This window comes from Apus apus, chromosome 15 (assembly GCF_020740795.1).
Source record: "Apus apus isolate bApuApu2 chromosome 15, bApuApu2.pri.cur, whole genome shotgun sequence".
NCBI lineage: Eukaryota > Metazoa > Chordata > Aves > Apodiformes > Apodidae > Apus > Apus apus.
The window spans coordinates 9,097,436-9,122,290 of NC_067296.1; the positions used below are offsets into that span (position 1 = coordinate 9,097,436).

At 40.0% G+C, this 24,855-nt stretch overlaps 1 protein-coding gene across 1 annotated transcript in view; it reads right to left on the reverse strand.

Moving 5' to 3' along the window:
• BCAS1 (brain enriched myelin associated protein 1) overlaps positions 1-23,971 on the reverse strand; it is a 43,773-nt gene extending 19,802 nt beyond the window's left edge. The window contains exons 1-8 of the mRNA XM_051633406.1: positions 23,903-23,971; positions 23,743-23,824; positions 16,245-16,828; positions 10,944-11,099; positions 10,347-10,391; positions 7,046-7,186; positions 4,040-4,075; positions 3,512-3,715 (exon numbers count right to left, since the gene is read on the reverse strand). Of these exons, the coding sequence (XP_051489366.1) occupies positions 3,512-3,715; positions 4,040-4,075; positions 7,046-7,186; positions 10,347-10,391; positions 10,944-11,099; positions 16,245-16,828; positions 23,743-23,824; positions 23,903-23,971 (1,317 nt within the window). The remainder of the gene's footprint in view (positions 1-3,511; positions 3,716-4,039; positions 4,076-7,045; positions 7,187-10,346; positions 10,392-10,943; positions 11,100-16,244; positions 16,829-23,742; positions 23,825-23,902) is intronic.
• Positions 23,972-24,855: the final 884 nt, after the last annotated feature.

Here is a 24,855-nt window from a genome sequence, read left to right on the forward strand (position 1 = left end):
TTTGCTTGAGAAATTTCCTGTTGCTTGCAGACTCACCAGGCAGGAGGCCAAGGGGGTTAGAGATATTTAACCCACCTTCCTGCCCTCCTTTGCCAACACAAAGATCACAGAGGTTGCTGCAGATAAGGTAGATCAGCTTTAGACATCAACATGCTCTGGGACCTCCACCCTGAAGCCCCCGTGATCTGCCTGAAGGTGCCACACAGCAGCTCTTCAGCTGTAACAGTCCAGACTATTAACCAATTAGTATTAATGACTATCAGCTTATTGTTAAAACTATGCTGCTCTGCACACAACCCAGGAGCATGGTGCTTACTCAGTTCCAGTTGGTTTTATTCATTGGGTTGGGGAAGTTAAGGCCCCTCCCAGCTGCCCAGGATGGCAGCTCTGCCAGCAGTGCTGGCTCCAGTCAGACAGGTTGTGAAATGGCCCCCAAAAGCCCATTGCTTATGGTCCTCCTCACTTCCTCAGCCAGGGAGAATTCTCCTTAAAGTTTCTTCACCCAGCAAAAAATGGCCAGAAACTCCGTCCCTCCTGCTAGGCAGTATATTCTGGGTAAACTGCTCCCATCCTGGAATAAAGGGGAACTTGATAAGTCCTCTATAACTACAACATTTATCTTGCACACTCCAGCCAAATATTTATCTTTACTTTCCTGTGGCAGAATATGGTTGAAGGCTCAGCAATAGAAGGAATTATCCTGCTTCACTGAATAACTAACCAGTTTGCTGTTTCTATTGTCAGTGCATAAACACCTCTGAGTAGAAAGGGTACAGTTTTTCTGTGGCAACAGAATTACAATAGCTTAAAATTCTAATTTTTAAAAAGTATATCTGCTTTTAAGGATAATTCACAGAGTAGGCTAAATAATACTCCCTCAATCACTTCCCTCCATCATTTAATGGCAGGTTTTGATCAGATAAATGAACCATCATGTTTCTCTGCCCTGAACAGATATTTGCAAGGTCTTGAAAACCACATCTCCAACACAAGTGAAATCACAAACTTTAATTTTCTTTTAATATTCCTTTAGTATTTGCAAAAAAGAAGTCAATATGACAAACATTAGAATAAGAGTTGTGAGAAGTTGTGCAGACTGATCAGGAAATGGGGCAAATAGAGTCAAAGTGGTTTCCATCTGAGAAGTTGAATAAGGATTTTTTTTCCTTTACATATTTATTTGCCTGTAGTCAGAGCAGCAGCATTAACTGCAACATGTTGACAGGCACTTCATTAACTTTACTTTGAAGTGAAAGCTCATCAGAAGATAGATATTTGAGAGACTGCCTGGAAAGAGGGAAACTGGATCTGAATCCTGGATCTATGGAGTGTCGTGGTTGCTATTTATTAGTTCAAAAGAAAAACTTCATGACTGAGTGATACACCTACTTGGAACAGTTGCTAGCTTCAATTCTCTGTTCTGGCAAAAGGGCAGGACATTAAGGGTGCCAGGAAGAAAGATAAAATCACTACAGAGAAAAGACAGAATCCTCAAACCAAACTGAGTTTGAGGCTAACATGGAGCCTAAGGACTTCTTTTAACTTTTTATTATTTTTTTTTTTAGCATCAAGCTGACTGGGTCACCAAGGTCATTCAAAGGAAATATATTATTCTGTCAAGGAAATCCAGTAAAGCCACAACAGCCTTTTATAGGTAAGGACTCAGTGCTCAAGTGGGCAGCTTTTTGTTTGTTTTAATTTACTTTTTTTTTAAGGCCAAATTCAGTTCTCTACTGCAGAAATATCCTTCATTTATTCTCAGGATGATTACAGACCCAAGAAGTTCTAATTAAGCAGAAATGGCCTCATTTCACAAAGTTAAGAGTCAGATTTCACATCCTACTGCAGTTCAGTGCATTTGAGCAAATTATTTAACTAGCCCTTAATACGTTCGGTAGCAGCAAAACCTGCTCAGAGCTGTAGAGTTCCCTACACTTTCCATTCACTGATGTAAGCAACTTTATTTCAATGATGATGAAGGATAAGTTAAACCCAACATTATGAACAAACAGAAATGAAAGACAGAAGTTTGATACAAGGTTTATACCCCTGCGATGTTTGAGATCCCAGGACTTCAGTGAAGATTGTTGTAAAGTTGGAAAGACACAAGGTAGGTGCCTAGACCTGGTTTAACTTAGCTGTGAGATATGAGTTCACTCTGGGCAGAGCCTACATTATATGAAGCAGTAAAATATCTAACTACATAAGGTTTTAGTAATATTTCAAAATGTTATTTTGAAAGATTAAAACCCCACCAATTGTTCCTCCACAGGAATGATTTAAACTATTTTTCACCAAGTGTAACATTCTTACATGCTTCACCGCCCCAAACACAAAAGGCCTTGTTACTTCATTACAAAAAGAGTGAACATGAGCCCAGATTTATAACAGTTTTACACTGAAACTGCTGTTATATATATAGCTGTTTGCCAGAAGGCCTCTTTTTCCTCTCCCCTTATTTTGTCCTGATGTTCAGCATACATCCTACTTCCCATCTCCGTTTTCAAATAAGCCAGACTACTCAGACAGGGGAGGAGGTTGCCATAGCAATGACAACTACATAAAACCCTTCTTCCCCTTCTCACAACTTTCCTCTCATTCTAAGTACCTGATTCACCAGTTCCACAGGAACCAAGTAACAAATATTTCAAGCTTAGATTGTTTTCAAGCATATTTACTTTGAAAATACCTAAACATCTTAAGCATTAGTGTTGTTTTAAAGGAAAATACCCAAAATGTATCTGTAGTATCACTGCTCATTAGGGAAAACCATTAAAGAAGCTACAGGCCTAGGTGCTCAGTCAGCATCTGTGAGTTTGGAAGCAGCTAATTTTTGGGATTTGAACTTGAACAGAAGCCCAGGAAAGCAGTTATTCAACATACAGTGATTCAGTAGATTTTAATACAGCTCTTAAATGAGAAAAGAATAAACCTTCAGTTTATAAACCATTATGAATCATGGAAACAGGAACCATGTTTTCCAAGTTAGTCCTAACTTTAGTTAAAATTGGTATTTAATGAGGAAATAAAATTCATCTTCCCAAGCAATCAATCTCAGTCCCTAAAGACTGATCCATTCTGGTAGGAAACTTATTCTACTGAGCAAGAATAGATCCACCAGATTCCAGGTTTTCAAACAGTTCTCAGAAATGTGTTTTTATACCTAAATCTCTTCATTATGTGATTTGGTAAAGAATACTATAAAGTCTCTAGAATTTTTAACAGGTGTGTTGAGTTGACAGAGTAATATACCTTCCTCCATTCTGAACTAGTACACAGTGATTTAAAAGACTACAATATTATAAGAATCTCCTGCAGGAATCAAACTGCCATTGTTATATGTGACTGCCCAAAGCTGATGTATGCATTTACAACTGCATCCATTATTTGTGTCCCTCATGCATTCAGCATACAGGACATACTCAACTGACAGATTCAGCTGCTTTAGTATAACTAGAACCTGTGTGAAGATGAAGATGTGGGATGGACCAGCTGCAAAATCCAGACATACCTTTTTCCAGAAGAGCTTGCTCAGTGGCATAGGAGCTGATGATGCTCTCTCCTTCATCACCTCTTTATTGGCTTCAGTGGCCACTGCCTGCTGTTGGGCTGCAGGCTCAGGGGCTTTTGTGTTCTGTTTAGTTGTCTGTGGCTCTTGAGAGGAAGAGACATTTTTGTCTGATTTTACAGAGGTAACAGGCTGCTGCTCAGGGCTCTAGAAACAAAAACAGAGGCTATTAGAAACATGTGAATTACAAGATACTCAGCAAGTTCAGACATCACCTGGTACAAAAGGTAAGTTGTGCTGTACAGGACACACCAAGCAACAAGGTGCAGCTCACGAGCTGCAGCCTTGTCCTTGCAAATAAAATAATAGCTTGAACAGCGGAAACAAATTACAGAGAAACCCACCCTTCATGACAGAGATGATTAACTGATAAAGAAATTAACACAGTGTCTTTGAGACTGAAAATGACAGGGGGAATAATTACCCTTTGACTGCATTATTCATACAGATAACTTGCATCATCCTACTCACTTTGGTATTAGTTGTCTGTTGGGTCTCTTTTGCAGCCTGAAGGGAAACAAAACACAAAGACAAGTCTGTCTCTGGCAATGTCAGCGCTCACAGTTACACAGTTCAGGAATTGTCTGTGTCACAAATTATTTTTAGTGAATGTTTGTGAAAGTCCTGGCTCCTGCAACCATGGAAACTGCTCTCCGGCTGCCTGCAGGGGCTGCCAGCTCCCATCCTTCTACCTGCAGCAGCATTGCAGCCTTTGTCAATTGCTGCTGTGCTTGAAGTCCTCTTCTCATTCTTAAAATGTGCATTTACATATGCATTCCCAGTTTCTTCAGGTAAGATATTACACAGTTTTAAGGTACTAGAGGTTTTTTTTCCTGATCTGGGTCTGTGTGCACAACTTTCAGTGCACATGTACAAGCCAGAGCTGGGTCTTTCCCACTGAAGGAACTGGATGCCAGGCAGGGATGTGCTACCATCACCTTCAAAGCAGGAGGCACGGATCAACCATGGCTTTATAGCTTAGAAACAGGAGCTGCAGCTCCATAAAAAAAGCTCTTCAGGTGCTAGAGGTTGCTTTAGTCCATCCACTCATTTTGTGCATTAGGTGGGATTTACTCTTTTTAAAATAATTTGCAGTGAGGGATCATCTGGTTTCATCAAAACACACAAAGCCAGGAGGGATCCAACACATTAAACTACTTCCTGGCCAGTGAAGTATTTCAGTATCTATTGACCCAAACACCCAGCATAGCTTATGCTGCAGATGAGTATCTGAGATGCATCAAAAGAGGAGCAGCAAGCCACAAACTCAAACAGAAGCCCAGCCTGCCACACACTTGGGAGGTTTCTTGACAGGTTGGGTGAAAGATATTTTGCAGGAGCCAAGAACTTTGTGGTTAGTTCTAATGAACAAGATTCAGACCAAGTAGTAAAAAGTAGTGTAATGCCATGAGCTGGCTTCAGTACTAATGCTGGAAATAAGTGATTAACCTTGCCAAGAAAAATACCATAAGTAAGTGCAGTTACAGTGTAAAACTGGCATACAATGCAAGGCAATTATACATGAATGGGAATGACTGACAGGGACCCAGCTATCAGATGCCACCCAGATTCATTATTGAGGTCAAATGCCAAGTCCCATCACATCAGCTTGTTACAAATTCATATTAGGATGCACTTTGCTGTTCAAAAAGATCGGTAACAAGTTGCTTTAAAGTTAGTATTTATGTAAACACAGGACACCAAAAACAATGTTTGTTAAACTAATAGTATATTTTTGCATAACTAGGATACTGAGAAGTACAATTTGGAAGACTAGCACAGGCAATTTTCAGAGAGGGTAAAGTTCTTAAAGTTAGATAGGACTACATATTAAAATTATAATTTCAAATAAAGGAATTAATTTCCTATTAATCTAATTGACACATCACACTAAGGCATTTCAAATGAAGATATCAGAGCTATTTTTTTTTCTAGAGGTGGTAACTTCAGAGCTTGTCTGTTACATTACTTTTCTGATTTGAATTTCCACTTTTCATCAGCCTTACAAGCAAATTGTTGGCACTAATTTAATACATCTCCTTTATTCTCAGTGTCACAAATTATACCCCACTTATTGCACCTGTTTCCTATGCAAAAAGCAAGCTGTGGAAATAAGCTTAAAAACAAGGAAAAACTATTTATAAAGTATCTGCATTTTATGATATTTTGTTGATGTAAAAATGGAGTGCTGTTGCATTCCTTCAAGATAACTACTTTCGTTGCATACCAATAGTCTTTAAAATGTATCAAATAGCATAATAACAAATAATCTCTCCTAACAACTCATTGTGAGATTTTAACTATTGCAGAAGAGTTAGAAAGTCTTAAAAAATGCTAGCCAGGTATGTTTGTTACTGGGAAGCCCCAACTCATATTTAAATTGTACTTCCTATCAAAATTATTAGCTATCAATGTAGTATATACAATATGAGATCTTTAAGCTGTTGGCAAGAACTGTAGACTTAAAACCATTGGGAAGATTCTTATTCCTTCAGAAATATGCAGATGAAATTTTTATCTCAAAAGTGAGACAGTGGAAATAACATTTCTGTTTTGAAAGTATCTCAAAGAATTCCCTTTGCCTCGTGGCCTTGATTATAAAGCCCTCTACCCACCAGAAATTCCATGTGGTTGTTTTCAGTGAACCTTAATTACTTTCCTCCCCCAGCAGAAGGGTCTCTTGCTTCTTCATTCTTTGGGCTAAAAAGCTACAATTCTTTGCTTCCCTGCCACAGAACATCATGGCAGATTATCTTCTTCAGAGAATGCACAAAAGCCAAAATATGGACTTTGAGACCTAAGCTCATGAAATTATTATTATTTTTTTTTAAAGTACTCTGAAACCACCATTTGCACAAAAAACCATGCATTTTGAACAACTTTAAATTATCCTCAAAACCCAAGTTTTTTCCATCCAAACAATACTTAGAATTCACTTAATACTTTTCTTGATTTCAATGAAGAGCAACCATTTCTGAAGGAAATTCCATGTTCCAGTCTCCTCTCTGCCATATCAGATGCACCAGTTCACCAAATCACCAATTTTAGCCACCTGACAGTGCAAGTTAAGGCACTGTGACCACAAAGCCTCAAGTGTAGCCGGACTGAGCTCTTAAACCTGTCCTACAATTGCAGACACTGTCATATCTGCATAATTCATTGTTTCTTAGTACCTTTTACTTTATTTTTATTTTAAGTGGCCAAGGAAGTTTAGTCAGCATTAGTAACTGGGAAGCACATAGTGGGGAAGGTTAGAGGAATTGTTTCAGAATCCTGAATTCACAGATGTATCATGAGAGAAACGTTGCAGATGAAGGCTCTCATCATGCATGGCACAAATGCTCACGCCAGTTGTTTTCAGAGCACTGCACAGCTGGCCAGATGCTGATTTCAGTTACCAGTTAAATTACTTTGCTCTCTGACAGGAGCCATCTGCTACTGCTCAGGATTCTGCTCTTGCTAGAGTTTCATACAGACCTTATGCCTAAAGAGTTTGCTAAATGTGCTGTGTCCTAGCTTGGGACTCTCTGCCTTCTTTTTCTTGGCTCCTTTAGTTTGGGGTTCTGTCGGCAGCTCCGGAGCAGGGTGCCCACCATGGCCTTTGTCCGCTTTCGAGCCCTTTTGTACAACAGCATTTGCAGTTGAATACTTAGTGCAAAGATCATTTGGTTCATGACACACATTCAAACACTTTTACATGTACTATTAAAAACAAACATGTCTTTTTTGCCCTGGATGAAAAAAATGACATTTTATTCTAATTACTCAGTTCTCCTTAGACTTTTTTGGAGTAATGAAATAAATATAAGCTGAGGCAATCCAGCTGAATTAAAATTAAACCACAATTTTCCCCAAAATCCTTCATTACTTTGAGACCCAAATCCCACAAAGACTAAGACTTTTGTATTGAAATTAACGAGTAACCAACTACATTTGGGATTTATAAGTTCAAAATAGGCAGATATACAAATCTTTGAAGATACCTTAATCCTTTTAATTGCAGTATTATAGGGATTTTAAAGTGTTTTGCACAATTGCATTATTTAGGAAAAGGACAGAATGAACATTTATGATATATACTACATAAAATATTTCAAATTGGCAATAATGTTCATGTTCTTTCAATTACTGCTTGCTGGTATGCTGGACTTAATTCTGATCTCCCTTAGGCAATTTAGTTCCTGATTTAATTAATAATCATGCCAATATATATAGTGGAAAAAGCCCAAATTTTAGAGGTTATATTTCAATGAAAAATGACTCAAATGTTCACCCACTGGGTAATTAGCTGGTCCCTTTACAGGCTTTGGTCTGTTTTCTTTTACACTTGAACAAGGCAAAACCAAAAGCTTCTGACTTAGTAAAAAGCTTCAATGAGTTGACTACAATTTCAAAGAACTGCAGAAACATGAAGAGACCCAAACTCCAAAGAAACAACCTACAGTAGTTAACATATGAAGTTGACCACAACTAACAGAAGAGGAGGAAAGGTCCAGAGAATAGCATGTGACATATAGGAGCATGTTAAGTCAAGATCTTGGTCTCCAGACTGTTTCACTCAGAGCAGTTACACTCTCACTACAAAGTACTTTGTGCTGTGAAGAGGCTGTGGCCAGTTGCATAAAAATTGGCCATTTTCTCAGGGTGTTCTCTGTACCATTCCTAGTATTCCCAAACACACAGTGATGCAGGAACAAGTCAGGATGTGCTACAGAAGGGTCAAATATAGGAGTCCAGAGCAGATCAGATGTGAATGCCCTGTTGGTTAGTATAAACTTAAGAAGGATCAATTAATCTAAGGAGGTATGACTCGACTCAGGTTAAACTCTTGTGTTTAGGTGGCTGCAGCAACCACCATTATGGGTGTGCCCAGGCTGCTAAAAGCACACACATCTTTAGCTGATTAAAGCCAGAGGCATCACTGGTGACAGGACAATGCAACAAAACCACCACGGTCAGCTCCAGTGAGGCCACACACCTCTGCCTTGCAGCAGGAGGGAGCAGCTCAAGTGGGCTGTAGCTGTTCCTCAGGTTTGTGAGAAGGCATGTCTGTCCTCTTAGCCATGGGAGAGGCCTACCGAGAGACCCTGGGAATGGACTAGTCTTTGTGTGGTAACACCTGGCTCCACCCTGCAAATGGGGCCGGGGGTGCTGAGCAGCCAGAAGGGAAGTGTCACCAGGAGTCACAAACACCTGTCCCTGTGCCAGCCAAACCATGCAAAGCCCCCCAGCCACTCAGGAGAGACTGCACAAAAGGAAAGCCTTACTTAAGAACACATCTTTGCCATTAAGACAAGTTATTTCTCAGTGAAAAAATGACCATTATTTACTTACGTATTTCAGCTGTAAAATCTGTAACTTTTCTTTATGGCAGTTGCCACGTTAACTTTAATGTATTTTTTTCTTTTAATATAGCAAAAATGTCCTTTTTATCAGCAAAACACTAGTGAAGATAAAGAAATTCTTCATAAAGAGCAACTCCCATTTAACCTCCATATAATGGGCTTGCATATCCTGCTAGTCATCTGGGTTTGTTTACTCTCACAGGTGTGATAGCAAACCAAACCCAAACAGCATATTTGTTCCCCCATTACAGTACACCTACACCAACAGTCACCTGCTACAGGAGCACATGGGTGCCTTCCATAAAGTCAGGTATGCAAACAGGACTGAACAACTGGGCTTTTCAGAAGCTGTTGAAAGAGTTACAAGTCTCACAGAAGCTGCCTTTTCTGGGTGTCCCAGAAGACCTCAGCCCTGGTTAAGGAACACCAGAATTGTTGTGCTATAATCAGGAAGTGATGTGTGTGTCCTTTGTATTCACCAAGCTTTCCAGAAAGAATAACCTCACCTTTTTATTACCAGGCTATAGAAAAATTGGACAAAAGGGATAAAAAAAATGGAATGAAGATAAATTTTGAAGTCAATAGTGATTTTGGTTTCCTAATAGTTGAATTGAAAGACCATTTCCTTTTTTAGGGTTTTGTCCTTCATGCATTGTTGAAATTTTATCACAGGCATTGCAAGGAAAGCTTTAGTTATTCTAGTCATAATGTGTAAGGACATTTAATCTGGAACTTCCCAGCTATTCAGGCAGTGATGTGCCTGTAGGCCACTGAAACACCAGAAGGAAGCTTAATACAAATCATCTGAGTTGTGCTCCTGTTGAAACTATTGTAAGTCTTGGCACTACCTTAAAAGGAAGGAGGGGAAATTAGTCTTTGAACACCTACGTTTTCCCATTTTAAAAGATTGTTTTCCATTTCAAGTTTTTATCATTTAGATTTTTCTCTGGTGGTTTTTTTTTTTTTCTTGAAGTTTGGCAAACACATTAGAACAATCTGATGTTTTCGATTCTCTAGTAACCAGGCAGCTCCAGCAGGTGTGAAGATCAATAGAGACATGCATATACACAACTGGCAGTGAAAAACTAGAAGCTCTGCACAGCTCTATCAGTAAATTGAGTTTTCTCTGAACTGATAAGGATATAACTGGAGGGACCTATAGGTTTTGATCAAGGACAAGTCAGAGTAACCACCAAGATCTATACCAAGTAATCATCAACCTTACAGAGAATGCTGCATGCTCAAATCTTGATTATAACATATTACATGAAGAATTGCACTGTATACGTTCATCTGCCTTACCAAGTTTATGCAGGGAAAAATATTTTTAGTTACTTTGAATAATATCAACGGGTAAAAAGCAAGAGCATTAAGAGAAAACATCTGTACCAAAACTATATAGTGACCAGCATAAAAATGAGGAATCTACCTACCTTGTCTTCAGAATCACTTTTGGCTTCAGCTTTGCTTGGGGAGACCTTAAATATATTTGAGAAAAAACAATGTCACACCCAACTCAGTCTTTCAAAAGATCTGAAAGATAATATGTTTGATACTAGAAGTTTTTTCTAGCACAAAAGTCAAAGTAGTATGGACACTGCTTCCCCCTGCTCCCCATATGGGAAAATTTACATTAGAAATTATTCTCGAGAACTCAAAGTCAATGGCTAAAATGAAAAATATCTGAAGATACATTATTCAGGCTTATGCATCCAATTAGCCTATAAAAATGAACTTCTAGAGATATTATAAAATAATGTTTCATCATGCAGAAACGCTGAGACAGCTAAATACCTCCAGGTCTACAAGTATCTGTGCAGCAGGTGAAGTTTCCAGAGTAGATGATCATTTAATCATGGCTACACTGCACCTACACATCTGTCACTCTCTAGTCCTTCTCTAAGGCATCCGTTTGGCTTCATTACTTCTCAGTGCAAACATGTTACATTTAGTTCAACATGTTCAGGTGGGACTTTTATAAGCAATTTGAAGCACAGCCTAGAGATGAAAGAGAAAGGCAAAAAACTTACCAGTGTTTTCAGGAAACTCATGACGGAGTTGTCTGCAGCAGCAGCTGGCTGGGGGTTGTTTTGTTTTACCTCTGCCTTTTCAGGTTGCTCAGCAGTGGGACCAGTGACACCTGCTGAGTCCTGCCGTAGGTCTTTTTGGTTGCAGTCATCTATCTCCTAAAACAAAAAGGGAGGCAGAGTTTCCTTGGTTCTAGCTTGCTTAATTTCCAGTGGAATGCAAAAGTAACATTTGTGACTTGCATTATGTTGATCTGAGAGTCACAACCCTAATTCCAACCATACTTCTCCAGCCTACATATTCAGAACAATTGTGCATTTATACATTTCTTTCCCCTCTCTTCTAATATATTCAGCATTTGCTGCTGGTTGGAAGAACACTGTTCTCAGCTACCAAGTATAACAAACACAAGTTACACACAGCATCCCAAACAACATCACTTGTCTCTTTTAAGGCTGAACTTGTGAATAGGAACAAATGCTGAGATTTTGGCCTTTGATGGCTCAGTGTCTGGCTGTACCACACCAAGATTGCTTCCAACATTGTGTTCTGCAATTCCAGAATTCTTTATCAAGCAAACTCTAACACGGCACAGATTAAATGAATGAAAAAAACCACAGCAACCCAAAGTAATTCCGAGCCTAATGAAGTTGGCCTCCTCTCTTCCTGGAATTACAGCTCCCAGAGCCCAAAAATTGTTTTCCAGTGCTCAGTCACTTGTCTTTAATATTCTTAAGTTACTCACTTTCTCTGTAGACACCTAAACAAGGGTTGTCTTTAAAAAAATTCCAAAGATCTTAGAGCAGTTTTGGAGAGCTTTTACACTGAATTTGCCAGCCATTCTGGCCACTTTTGCCTTGAGCCTGCACAGGTGAAGCCAACACAAACTTTATGCAGGAGAGAGCAGCATGAGACAAATCCCATTCAATATTTCCCTTTTTAATATGTAAAAAGTACTACATCTGGCTAGCAATATTCAAGTTCATTACCAATAACTTCCTTCTCTCTTGTCTGTCTACATTTCAAGTGCAGGCCTGGATCTGTGAATTAAATAAACTGTGCTGTGGTAGGGGGTTTGAGACATTATTGAATGTACAATCATAGAAGTGCTGTATTTCTTTAGTACAAGTTATCATCCCCAATTATTTTGACAGCCATACACATCTGGCTACTGAGGAAACTGACTGAAGAAGCAGTAGTTCAGGTATGAGATGCCCAGATTACTGCAGAGGAAAAAATAGGACAAGAAATAACACAAATGAGCCTGTCCAGTTGTCTCCAGCAAAAACCATCTTTGAATCACTGTCTCTCAAAGACTGCCTGGAGATCTAAGTGACACCAAAGATCTTTTCCTGACCTGTCAATTAGGCATACTTGTTCAGTGTCATTTTTACTAGAGAAGTTTTAAATTATACTCTTGAGAACATTTTCCTGTATCAGGAAATTTGAAAACAATATTTGTATAGGATTTACAGAGGACACATTTCTTTAGGTCACTGAGGGAAGTAGTAGACTAGAGATGCATGAGTTAAAACTTTGGGGGGCTAATTTGAGATCAGGGAAGACGAGCATGGAGTGGCTGGTCTCCATGCAGCATTTAAGGAGTTAAAATACACAAGGTTTTACTTGCAAGAACAGACTTTTGTGTAATTCTCCACCCACGGTTTTCCAAGTTTACCCAGGAAGAAACACAGCACAGTAGTTCAGAGTGCTTCAACAGGCTATTTAGAAGTTTTTTTACAAGGGTCTAACACACCACTTTGTCCAGCTGCCAGTTGTGGCCCAGAGGAGCTCCAAGAACAATGTGTCCAATGCAGAACATGTGTGGCCACACCAGCTTCGGCAGCTCTGCTTCCAGGAATGCCATCTAAAGAGCTCTGCTCATGTGGAAAATGTTGGCTCTAGTTCGGATATTAAAGGGGCAACAGAGGCATGAGGCAGGAGACCAAAGAAGTAGGAAACAGAGGATACATTGCTAAACAAAACTATCTTCCCTACCGAAGTACTTGATGCTGTCAACCTCTGCACTAGATGTTACTGAACAAGAATAACGCACACAAGGCCAGACTCTGGCATTGGGCTGAACTTGATTTAGGAGGAAGGGATCTTCTCACTGGGCACACAGTTGTTACCAGCAGCAGTCACCACCTGGGACAGCTGCAGAGGTGACAGGTCCCACCACTGGCACCACTAAACCTTTCAGGGTATATCCCTGCTAAAGCCACACTTTGCCCTGCTGAAGTGACAACTACTGCAGATTGTGCGGAGCTTGAGGCACAATGTCATCCAAAAATCCCTGAACTCTGACTTGCAGAGCACAAGTGGCCCCTGTAATGACCCAGTACTGTTTGAGAAACCTACCCCAGGATCCCCAAGCCAAGGCTGCCATTAGCTACTGAGATACAACTCAGATCTGGGCTTTGATAGATGCTGTGATCCTTCTTGTGCTTTTGTGGGAATACTGCTATAGGAAGGAGCACAGACTCAGGCCATCAGTATATAAATCAGGGAGAGATAATCTGAAGTCCTACAATATCGCATTTTCAGAGCCATAGTCAAATAACTATAAAAACCTCCACAGCAGCTGACTGCATAATATGCTGCTCAAAACCCCGGAGGCAAATAATGAAAGAAAACCCTAGAAATAACAGAAGAAAGTCAGCATTAGCAGTTAACAGACACTATGTAAATGTTCAGTTCATTTCTTCAAGGAGCCAAATTTGGGGGTAATAAATGTCTTAAATACTTATACTATAGTTTCAGTTCAGTCATTAGAAAAACATAAAAGCACATATTCCTGCCAGCACTTTTGTTTGTATGAATCATGGCTCAGTGAAACATTTCAGGCATATAATTTATCTTTTCTTTGGCTCACATAGTAAATGCTTCATGAATTCATGAATTCTGTCCTTGTTTTAATTATGCTGTGTTCTGAATGTAGTTTTGTAGACCACAAAAATAAAGAGTGGTTCAACCAAACACAGAATGTTTGTGCAGCTCTTAAGCTACATCTGTAGAGTCTCTCTCTTACTTACCAGCAATGCTGTTTGTTTTGTGCTGGCACTCATTTCAGGGAAACTTTGGTTTTCTTTTACAGATACTACGAGTCATAATCCACACAAAAAAACACAACACCAAACTGTTGACAGCAATATCTGGATTGTTAGTACAATTATTTTGTAATAGCTTGTAGTTACTGCAGTAACAGCAATTAAATTACACTTGATCATTCTCCTATCCTACATGAGAACTAGCAACTTTAGAGAGAACAGAGGGCAAGTGTGCTGCAAGGCAGAGCCACAGCCTTTGTTTTAGAAATGGAATTAAAGTTTAGCAATGCATCAGACTTCTGGTGGATATACTTTTCCCAGAAAAGGTCTCTAACTCTCTGCCTCCCTATATTCCTCTTCATATTTGAGGAATAAATAGCCTGAAAATTCAAGAATAAGGTTAAAATTTCACTCTACCCTGTGCTACAGTTCTGCCACTGTCACTCATTTCCAGCTTATTCCCCTTAGTGAGGTACGGGATGTGGATACATATATGATGAAGACAGGAACAGAACTCAAAATTAACAATTCAGAATAAATAAGGCAGTATTGATATAATACTTTTGAACTAACAGAATAAGTTTTAGGTTATCTTGCCCTGTTCCCTGATGGTCACTGTTTCAAACACTTGCTTACTTGAGCTTTCCCAAGGTGACTATTTGCTCCCAGCAAACGTTCAACTCAGACTTCTGGTTAAAGCTACTTCAGACTGTTACTTCATTAGTTTCACACTGTACTACTTCCACAGCACGAACTGTGACCTTTCACACTCTGTAGTTTGCAATCACAGCAGAATAGAAAACTAAGAATTTTGCATTTGATTGTAAAAGTAGTTCTTCCAAGCCACAAGCAACACTTGGTCTTGGTGTTAGTAAAAAATGTCTCCAGGAATTTACAGTGTTGAAAAGCTTCAGTCTCATAAGGTTAAACAGAAGTTCCAGTATGCACTGAATAGATTATTCATTCTGAATTATTCACCCTGTTCTGTTTATGTAGTGAATGACTTGATATTCTCCTAAATCGAGACTATAGAGTCTTTAAAAGCACATATACAGCTGTCTGAAATACTCATGATGGGTGCTGCTTCTGAAGGGCAATGGTCAAAAATGCAACTGTTTAGTCTTACAAATAATTAATCAGAAAAATATTACAATTTATAAGTTGATACAAGAAATGTGACCTTCACATTTGAGGAGGCATAAGAGAGAAGACAAGACAGAAGAATAGAAACTGAGGAGACTTCTGGAGGCAACCTGCAATGCTGTCAGTGCAAGCAGTGTCTTGTGGATATATTTAACACTATTGAAAGCATTAGCAGTCATGGAGCAGTCTTATTGGAAAGCCTGAACTAGGCCAGTAAAAGTGATTACTCTTAAAATGGCATTTACACAGATTCTGATGAGGGAGCCATGCACCTGGTTTCTTCTTCCTGTTCCTGACATTGGACAGGATTTGAACTAGATCACCAATTTATGTATGCTGGCACTTCTGCAGCAGAACTACTGAGAGTTATGCCACTTACCCCTATCCAGAGGACGAACTTTTAAATTACCTGAAAACTAGTCCTACAGTATTCTTGCTGATATCCAACTTTGTGAGAAGTGTAAAATCTAAACTCACATCTGTTTCCAGCCTTAGATTATTGTGCTCTCTCAGATAAGTTACTTCATTTCTTATATGTCATTCTTATTCTGTAAAATCAATTCTAAGGGACAATGTTGTAAATCACAATAGCTGAGTGCAAAAATTACTACTGCATAATATTCCTTATTCTGGCACACAGGGTATGCAACAAGCAGCTATTGCTCAAGCAGATTGACTATTTCAGGAATAGCACAAATGCTAAAGAACACCTTTAAAACCATCCAGCATCAAACCCCAAGCTCCTAAAGCAGAAGAAACACTTTTACTTTCAAGTATTTTTGCTTTCCTTTGTAGCTGGCTGCTGTTCACCATCCTGGCAATCGGAGCACAATCACAACTATCGTGCCCAAACCTTTCAGGGAAATACAAGTGAACTTAAACTGGAGGTCACTGCTAGCATTTCATCACGAGGCAGACATCAGGTGGAGTTACCACTCCACCATAGGTTCTCCTGAATCCAGCCACCCCAGTGGGGTGTTAACTGCAGTAATTTTAAGAGCAACACCAATCCATTCACACAGCCATCAAGACATCAAGCTGTCCTGAACTATTAATATTCCTAAGAGGTTTCATTAGGAGTGAAATGGATATTCCCACTCAAGCACTTGCCTTCCCCTGCGGGATGCTGGTTGCCGTGCTCTGTAATCCTGCAGCCTCTGTCACGGTGATGCGCCTGTCGGGAAGGTCTGAGGTCTGCCTTTCCTCCTGGGGGTCACTCCGCTTTTTACTGCTTTCCTTTCCCTTCTCCAGTTTGAAGATCCTGTCAAAGAAGGTTACTTCTTTTGGCTTTGAGGCGGCCGTACCCTCTCCCTCAGGTGTCACTGATGCTGTGAGATCGATGTCTCCCAGCGAGGCTGGCGGCAGGGCCTGGCTCAGGTTTTTATGTGCCCCTTCCTCCCGTGCAGCTGCCGCGGGAACCTCCAGGCTGTCACTTGGCCCTTTGTTCGCTGCAGGCGCCTCTGAGCTGACATCAAGCCTCGCCGATCCAACTGATGAATCTCTAGCTGGATCTTCAGTACGCCCTGGTACAGCCCATGCAAAGGCGAAGACAGAGCGGGATTGAGCAGATGGCAGAGCTCTCCTGGCAGCTCTCCCAAGGCTCTGCCCGCCCGCCTCGGGAACGGGGCTCTGCTCCATTGTCTTGGAGGAAGAAACGGCCACATTATCCCCTGAAACACTTGCCTTTGCAGCCACTACAAACAGAAGCATAAAACAGTAATTATCCACCGCAGCAAAGGAGTTACACTGGCTGTACAATTAATCAGGGTGATCTTGCTCTTTAATAAACTAATTCTGAAACATGGAGCCTCAGGGAGGACCACACAGAGTGCAGCTTGTTTAGGGACCCTGAGCTGCTGCTCATCTATCAGATCTGTCAGGCTGATTTTCTTTCCTGTCATTCCTCATTGAAGTTGGTGCAAACTTTTTGTTCTCCACAGCCCCCTCTCAGCTGCCAGTCAGATAACAGACCAGGTTCTTGACTACTTAGCCCAGTGGACATGCTGAGAATATTTTACTTTCTAATATTAAATAAAAGATATGCAAAAAAATAATAAATGAAACTTGAGACAAAACTGTATATTCATATATTGCATGTTTACCTGTCAAAGCTAAAGGAGGAAGAAGAATGGAAGCTGCAAGGACTGATTTCATTTCCTGGCTGGCCAAACTCCCCACAGGGCTTTGCAGTCAGAACTTATTAATCCATTTTCCCAGCACTGTTCCTTGCCTTGCTGCCTACCCTCCATAATGCAGTTTCTTCTTGCATTTTTCTATTGTCTGGTTACGCCTGATTTGAATACTTACAAGTCACATCTAGCCAGGCTTCTTATCTGTACATTTCTGACTCTTCATCCACAAACAATATGTCCTTAATCACATTTCCATTGTTGCGTGTTTAATTATTGATCCTGAGTCAAACCTGACACTCCCTTCAAAATTCTCGCTAATAATTCCCCCTTGTGTACACACATGGCCATGACACTTCAGATGTGAAAAAATCTTTCATCTGAAAAATATGTTATGATTTTATCTTACAAAGGCACATACAGCCAAGGTGAAAATCCTTAATAGTGCAGACAGGAGAAGGCTCCTGCTTTACAGAAGATAAAATATGTAAGAGACAAAAGAAAAAAAAATCTTTCCTGTAACTATTTTGTGTATGGGAGACTGAATCATAGATTACGTGGTGTGAAACCCCAGTAAACGAGTGGGCTTGTCAGAAGGAATACCTTACACATCCCTCTAAGCTTGAGCTTCTCTCCCCTACACATCCCCTCCCTCTCCTAGTTCTATTTGACTAGAATATGTATCTGATTCCACTGTCAATCATCACCACAGAATTCAAGGGTGAATTTATATCTATTTAATTATAACTGAAAAACTGACAGTCTCAAACTGACTTGCTAAGTTAGAATTTTGAAACTGTCAGTTTCAGGGTAAAATTGAAATTATTTCAAATTATAATTATAATAGTCTAGTCAATATTATGCCCTTCACATTTTACTTTAACAGAAATAAGCCCACAGATACCAATAAAACCTGACTAAAATGTCTGTCTTCTACAGTACAGATCTTCAGATTACATTTTAAGATAAGGGAAGCAGAACATCTTAGATCACAGCTTTCAAAACTGCCCCTTAGCTTCTCACAACAAAATTACCCCAAATTCCCACACCCCCCCCAGATTTTACATAGTAACACACATCTGCAATTACTATGTGATGTGCCTGCATCCATGTGATACTGTCCAAGGACACTGCTCACATCCCTGGGCAGATGCAGGAGGAGAACAGAGGCCCAGCATCCTGCCGGGACATCCGCTTCCTCACAGCATTAACTCTGTGACACAGAGCCTGGCTGGACCTTTGTTGCACAGTCCAGGGTCTGTCCTGCCTAGCAGAAGGTGGAAGCTTCCATAACCCAAGAGATGTGCAGCTCCATAGCATGCCAGCAGGACAGTGGGAATCTTGAGTGGCTTTACCCAAATCCAGGCCAGGAGTGGAGGCAGCAGCTGACAAAGTAAGGGCTGTGCAGCAGGAGTCACAACTGCTGCCAGCATTTTGCCAGCTGCTGGGGAGCTGCCTCCTAACATCTCTCCTTCTAACATTTTTAAATTGATATTTGCTTTCTTATTGTGTTTTTGGCAAATGCAAGCGTGCAGAGGGGCCAGAACACCTCAGTACAACCCATTGTGCCCAGGTAAATAGATATTCACTTCTTTATATGCACTCTGAGAAAATGTCTTTCCCCAGATTCTCTGTTACTGATCGTGTAAGAAAACTACTTGCGCTGGCAAGAATTCTTTGCCAGCAATATTCTTCTGCAGAATTCCATAAGCACTTATTTCAACATACTGACATGCAAAGTAAAAGTACAAATAACTAGCTATTCAACCACCTATTCAGCTATTCACTCAGAGCCACTAACTATCAGTTATAGTTTCCTAAGCTTCCTGTAGTACTATACGAGAAAGAACTGAAGTACTGCATTCTAATTGTACTTGGAAGCTTGGGAAGGAAGGAAAAAGCAAACTCTTCCCCAGCTGAAGAAAGCAGAAGCAATATCCATTGGAAAATAATGGTAATAGATGCTGAACTTCTGCTTTATGTAACTGATAAAAAATGAAACACAGGAAAAGTGTCTTAGTATAAAAATAGGAATAGAAGCTCATCATTAAGAAAATCAACCAAACAAAAAGTAGCTCATGAACCTATCAAACTCCTTTTATCTCTAATTATCATGGAAGGAATGAAAGACCTGGAACATATCACCAGCATGAGCTCTGTCTCCTGTCAAAACAGTTCAGACTGTTTCAGGGAATGTCTACTCAGACACCAGGCAAAGCAGATCCCACTACTGAGAGGAGAATTACTGTGGTGGGCTGAACAGAAGAGCAACTTTTGCCATATTCACAGCAAACTGAAGGAGAGAAATGCTTTGGAGTGGCAATATTTGGATTAAATTGGTGCAGTTTTGACAACACTGTTCAACCTCTCAACATTTCATTTCAGTCTTTGTTTCCATACAGTGTTTAATTTTTATCCAGAGTCTCTACAGTTGCTTGTAAATGCACAGTGACATCCACAAGATTTGAGCATCTTGACAGGTATCTCCTTCCAACTGCATTATCCAAATTACCTGACTAAAGCTTAATCCATCTCTCAGTGAGTTCACTGGCACTTGGACTGGAACCCCATGTGGCAAGAAACTCAACTCCCAAATGCTTGCTCCTCTCTGTCACATTTATTTTGGAGCACTCCAAGTCTCTGTATTCCCATGAGGCTTCTGCTATCCCATCTCTCTGTCAGAACCCTGATAATACAAACACGCCATGTGTTGCATTCATTCATACAGGCAGCTATAAGCCAGAGCTGAAAGTGCACAGCAATTTTGTTTCTAAAGAGACACAGAAGTGCCATTCTTTCCAAAGTTATTCCACAATACAGAGGCAGAATTAGGAATAGAAGCAAAACCTCCCAAGTCTTAGGCCAGATGTGCAAGTAGATCAAAGCTGCTCACTCTGAATGAGATTAATAACTGCTCTGAAACGAAAATCAATATACAATTTACTGCACTGCTGTGAGATTGCATTTCATACTGCTACTACACAGGCATTTTCCTTTCAAGTATTTAACAAAAGACAGTCACACTACAGAAGATTTGTCCTTCCTTTCACTTAATTTCATCAGGATATGTAAAAAAGACAATCCTATAGCTGCACAAAGTCCCTGTTCTATAAGAAGAAACAAAATAAGAATATTTTTTCTGAATTTAGATTAGATCCAGAGTTTTTCCTTGACTTATAAGAGAAACTGTGCAGAGTAATGATTAGTGCAATGTTATGTCAATACTATTTCCCTGCTCAGAAGTAATTGTTGACAGACTTTCTCCTCTTTTCTTTCACATCCTTGACTTTACAATGAAGCACTTCCCTAGGCTGAGGAACAGCACTATGGCAGGAAGTCAGGACCAAATTTGCTACCCTTTTGCTTGCATATCACCCAGTAGCAGTGAGGGCACCACTACTATTTAAACAACATTAGAGGAGAAGGTGGATGCTAACACTCTGTGCAATGCCTACAGCCCCAATAACCAATAGGAGCAGGAAAGGCAAGTAATGGAAAGAATCCCTAAGCCCACACATCTGTCAGCCTGTTTGAGCAGAAGCAGCAAATGGAGGGAACCAGTTACCAGTCTGCACACACAGATGTGAAGCAGATGGTGACAGGGCTCTTCCAAATAACATTACTTCCTCTGGTCATATTAAGTTAACTCTCTGGATTCTTTTTTCATTATATTAACAGATATAGATTTCATAGACTCATTTATCAACTACATGGTTTAATGCACAGCACATGGTCAGATCACTGGCAATCACAGAAATGCAAACTAACAAGACAAAGACCACAAACATACATCTAACACTATTAATAAAATCCTCTTGCTTCACTTGCCTTTGTTGCAGCTCTTGTCTTCTCCAGAAGTGCTTACTTCAGGACCATAAACAGATTACAGTACTATTTCTTGCATGATTTCATTTTAGAAATACTATGAACCACATTTCCTACAGGACTCACACTTTTATTTCAGCAAGACCTTAGTGACATTACACAAACCAGTGAGATTTCAGTGGTATCGAAATGGTAAATTCTTTTAACTACTTTTTAAACCTTAGTAAAGTTAAAACACAGGTAATATCAAAACAGGATAGAACGATTTTTCAACTTACTACTTAAACTGATTTAGTAATTACATTAATTACGTAAGCCATTTAAGTAAAACAATGCCATATGCTAAATTGTCTCTGTTACAAGTAAAATGAACACTTATTTTCTCAGTCTTCAGACAGTGTAAATGATTTGCCTTTAATTTGCTTCCCAGAACTCTGCTGGTTTACACCAGCAGAAACACAGCTACAGGTTTTTATTTTCTAGCAGGCAACTGTTTAAATTGACTTCCTATAGCTAAATGGCATTAGGAAATTAGCCACGGAACAGAGATTCTAAACTGTAATCAGTACCATCTGCATATTTCCATATCAGTCTTAGATAACTTCTGTCTAAGCTTAGATTCTTCAACTGGACGTAACAGGTTGAGAGTGTTCTCTTAACAATGAATAATAATATTTTCTTTCCTTACAGAAACTGGAAAGAAGTGTTGGGTTATTGGAGTCAGAAAACAGAAAGAAATCCAATGCAAGGAAAACACTGGTAACATTAACATGGGTTCGCAGAGATGTGAACTGAAATGAGGCTGCTCCAGAGGACAGCTTCCTGAACATAGCTCAGGAAGGCTCCTGAGGAAAGCCAACAAGAGGTTGAAGGATAAATTAATGAGTTGCCAAAAGGTGAGGAGAGATACATGTCTGGATGAGAGCAATTACCCATGAATCTGTAGAGACAACTTTTCAAAACTCTGTGGAGTCAAACTTTTAGTGCTCAGGCCATATAGTTCACCCCAGATGTTCAAGATATCAGCACTGGCAGTGGTTGCTCAGCTGCTGACAGCACTGTTCCCTAGGGAGCCCAGAGTCCAGCCATGAAGCCCATCTAAAGGGGTCTGCAGTGGGATGCACAGCTCAGGAGCAGGACCCATACTCCCACTATTCAACTTCTACACTAACACCCACAGTTTATACATAATAGGGGCGTATTGATTTTATTTCCTTAGTGTACAGAGAAAGAGAAACAAGTCCTTGCCCACCCCACCCACCATGCTCTTGTTGCTGCAGCAGTAGTTGAATAATATTCAATAGACCCTATAGCGGCACCAGGAGAGAGGTGGTCAGGGTTACATTGTCAGTCTTGTGACACACTTAAAATTCTGGTAAACCAGACTGACCACTCAGTAATAATGTTGTCAGCGATGCTGTGTTCCCAGCTGTCACTCAGCTCTATAAATTACTGTACATCCCCTAAATTCTCTAGAATTCAAACTCAGATTTTATTTTTGAAGCTCTCACTCAAGAGCTTCAAAAATAAATAATCTCACTGGAGATTATTCTGCTCTCTTCAAGGTCTGCTACCTCTACAATGAGAGCAGGGTAGGTTTCTATATGTGAAAGGTACCACTAAGGCCCAACTCAGGATCATAGTGGCATTTCACTGCAAAGCCTCAAGTCCAGAGTCAGTTATGTTATTATACCTTCACTGCAGATATACTTACCAACTTACAGTACTTCCTCCAGCCAATAACTTTTTCTAAATAACAAACAGGACAGAAATAATTCCCCTATGCATAGTTCTTTGTTAACAAATAAGTGCTTGTATCTTTGAAGTCAAAGCCATGCTCCTCTTCAAGAATACAGGACCAGAATCAGAGAGCTAGATGGTACTGCTTAAATGAACAAAAAGGCATTCATCTTTCTATCATATCATTTGTTGAAATTGCTACTGAGAGGATCAGAAATATCACTCCGCAAAAATATCCAGAGACAATGAACTTTAAAAGACTTTACAGTCTTCTATTGCAGTCAAAAAAAGTCCCCCCTCAGTTTCCTACTCCTTTTTCACTTCAATACAGTATTACTTTAAGCTTTAAATAATTTACACCAATACATTTATTTTCAGCTTGCATAATTCAACCACCATTTCCTACACTCAATATTGTAACAACCAGAGTTGTTATACAGTCATGCCAGATCAGCAGGGTAAACTTCTGTGGTGCCAGCTTCAGGTGTCCCTTGAAATGCCTTATTCAAGCTCCTTACAGAACTGAACTGAAGTGAGACCCATTGACCTCATTAATATCAGATCAGTGTTTCCTGAAGCAACACAACAGTAATTTTTTTTCACCCCTTACTCTCTCACCTCCTCCATCCATCCCCCTTTGTGAACCAGATGCAGAACTAAATGCTTAGAACAATTCAACAAACAGCTTCCAGAGAACTTTAGAAATATTTTTTTCTATTTTACTCTTTATTATCTTTGAACTTTCAAGCATCTGAAAAAACACATGTACTGATTCACAAGTAAGGGCTGAGTCACAGGCTTATCTTTTAGTTTGAGACCATGTACCAATATTTATTGTTGCTTCAGTAGAAACCTCTCTCTGCCTGTCTGGTTGCAAAAGAAGTGCAAACATGCCACCCTTTCTCAGTACGTACCTTCACCATTCATTGTAGGAGAATGAGTCTGAACAAAAGCAACAGATCCATTTTTAATGTTGTCAGGAGACTCAGACAGAGCCTGAAACAGCAGATAGCACAGTTCTTAAAGTGGATTTGAAAACTGCAAGAAAGGTGAGAGTGGGCAGCTCTTGCTTACCTGATAGCTCTTTACTGTGCATGTATTGTCTTCTTCAGTTTCCTCTGGGATGCTCATTGTGTTCCCCATAGCTCCTGTAAGGTGAAAGAACAAAAACCAAACAACCCTTTCTTTCTCATTAATACAACTTCACTGCCTAATTCAAATTAAGAGACAACCAATGGGGACAGACCTTGACAGGCTGTTTAAATTCCCAATAAGTCCCACCTGCTTTGCCAAAAGCACCTGCCCTCAACATGACTCTGCACCAACCAGTCTTACTCAAACCCAGTTATGCACAGAGGCTCACAGCTGCTCACTAAAGATGATGCAAACTAATAAACTTGTCTTGTTTGTCAAGGAAAACTGGATGCAGTTGCACCTGCACCATTCATCAGGACTCAGAAGATAGTAACATGGAGTTAGCAGAATAAAGTCAGAAAGACAGAAATACATTAATAAGTTACAGCTGCTCGGTGGGGTTTTATATATTTGTTTGGTTTTCATTTTAAAAAGGAAGAGAGAAAAGAAGCAACAAGTAAAGAGATCATGCATGTAAACTGAAAATGAGGCCCTGTATGTCAGGTAGTTATGTGTAACAAATCCTCTGGGGAGAATTCTCACCTGTGGCTGTGGTAGTATTCCCCTTGTTCTAGACAGCTCCACTGCTCAACTCCAGGCCTACCTGAGCTGCATGTCTTTGGCTCAGCACTGCCAAGGCTGTAGCTACAGCAAGGCAGAGACAACACAACCCAGTGTCGTCCAGTCAGTGCTGGTCCTGGATGTGCTTTTTGAGCATCTTGTGTTGTCACAGGTAGGTGCAGCACTGCTGTTACCTGAGCTAGTCAGTTTAAAATGGCTTTCTTATGTTCATACCTACCGGAGTGACAGTTCAGGCATGATTTTAGCTAGTTAATTATGAGTATTCCATTAGATAATTTAACATATAATGAAACTGTTCTGATTTCTTTAAA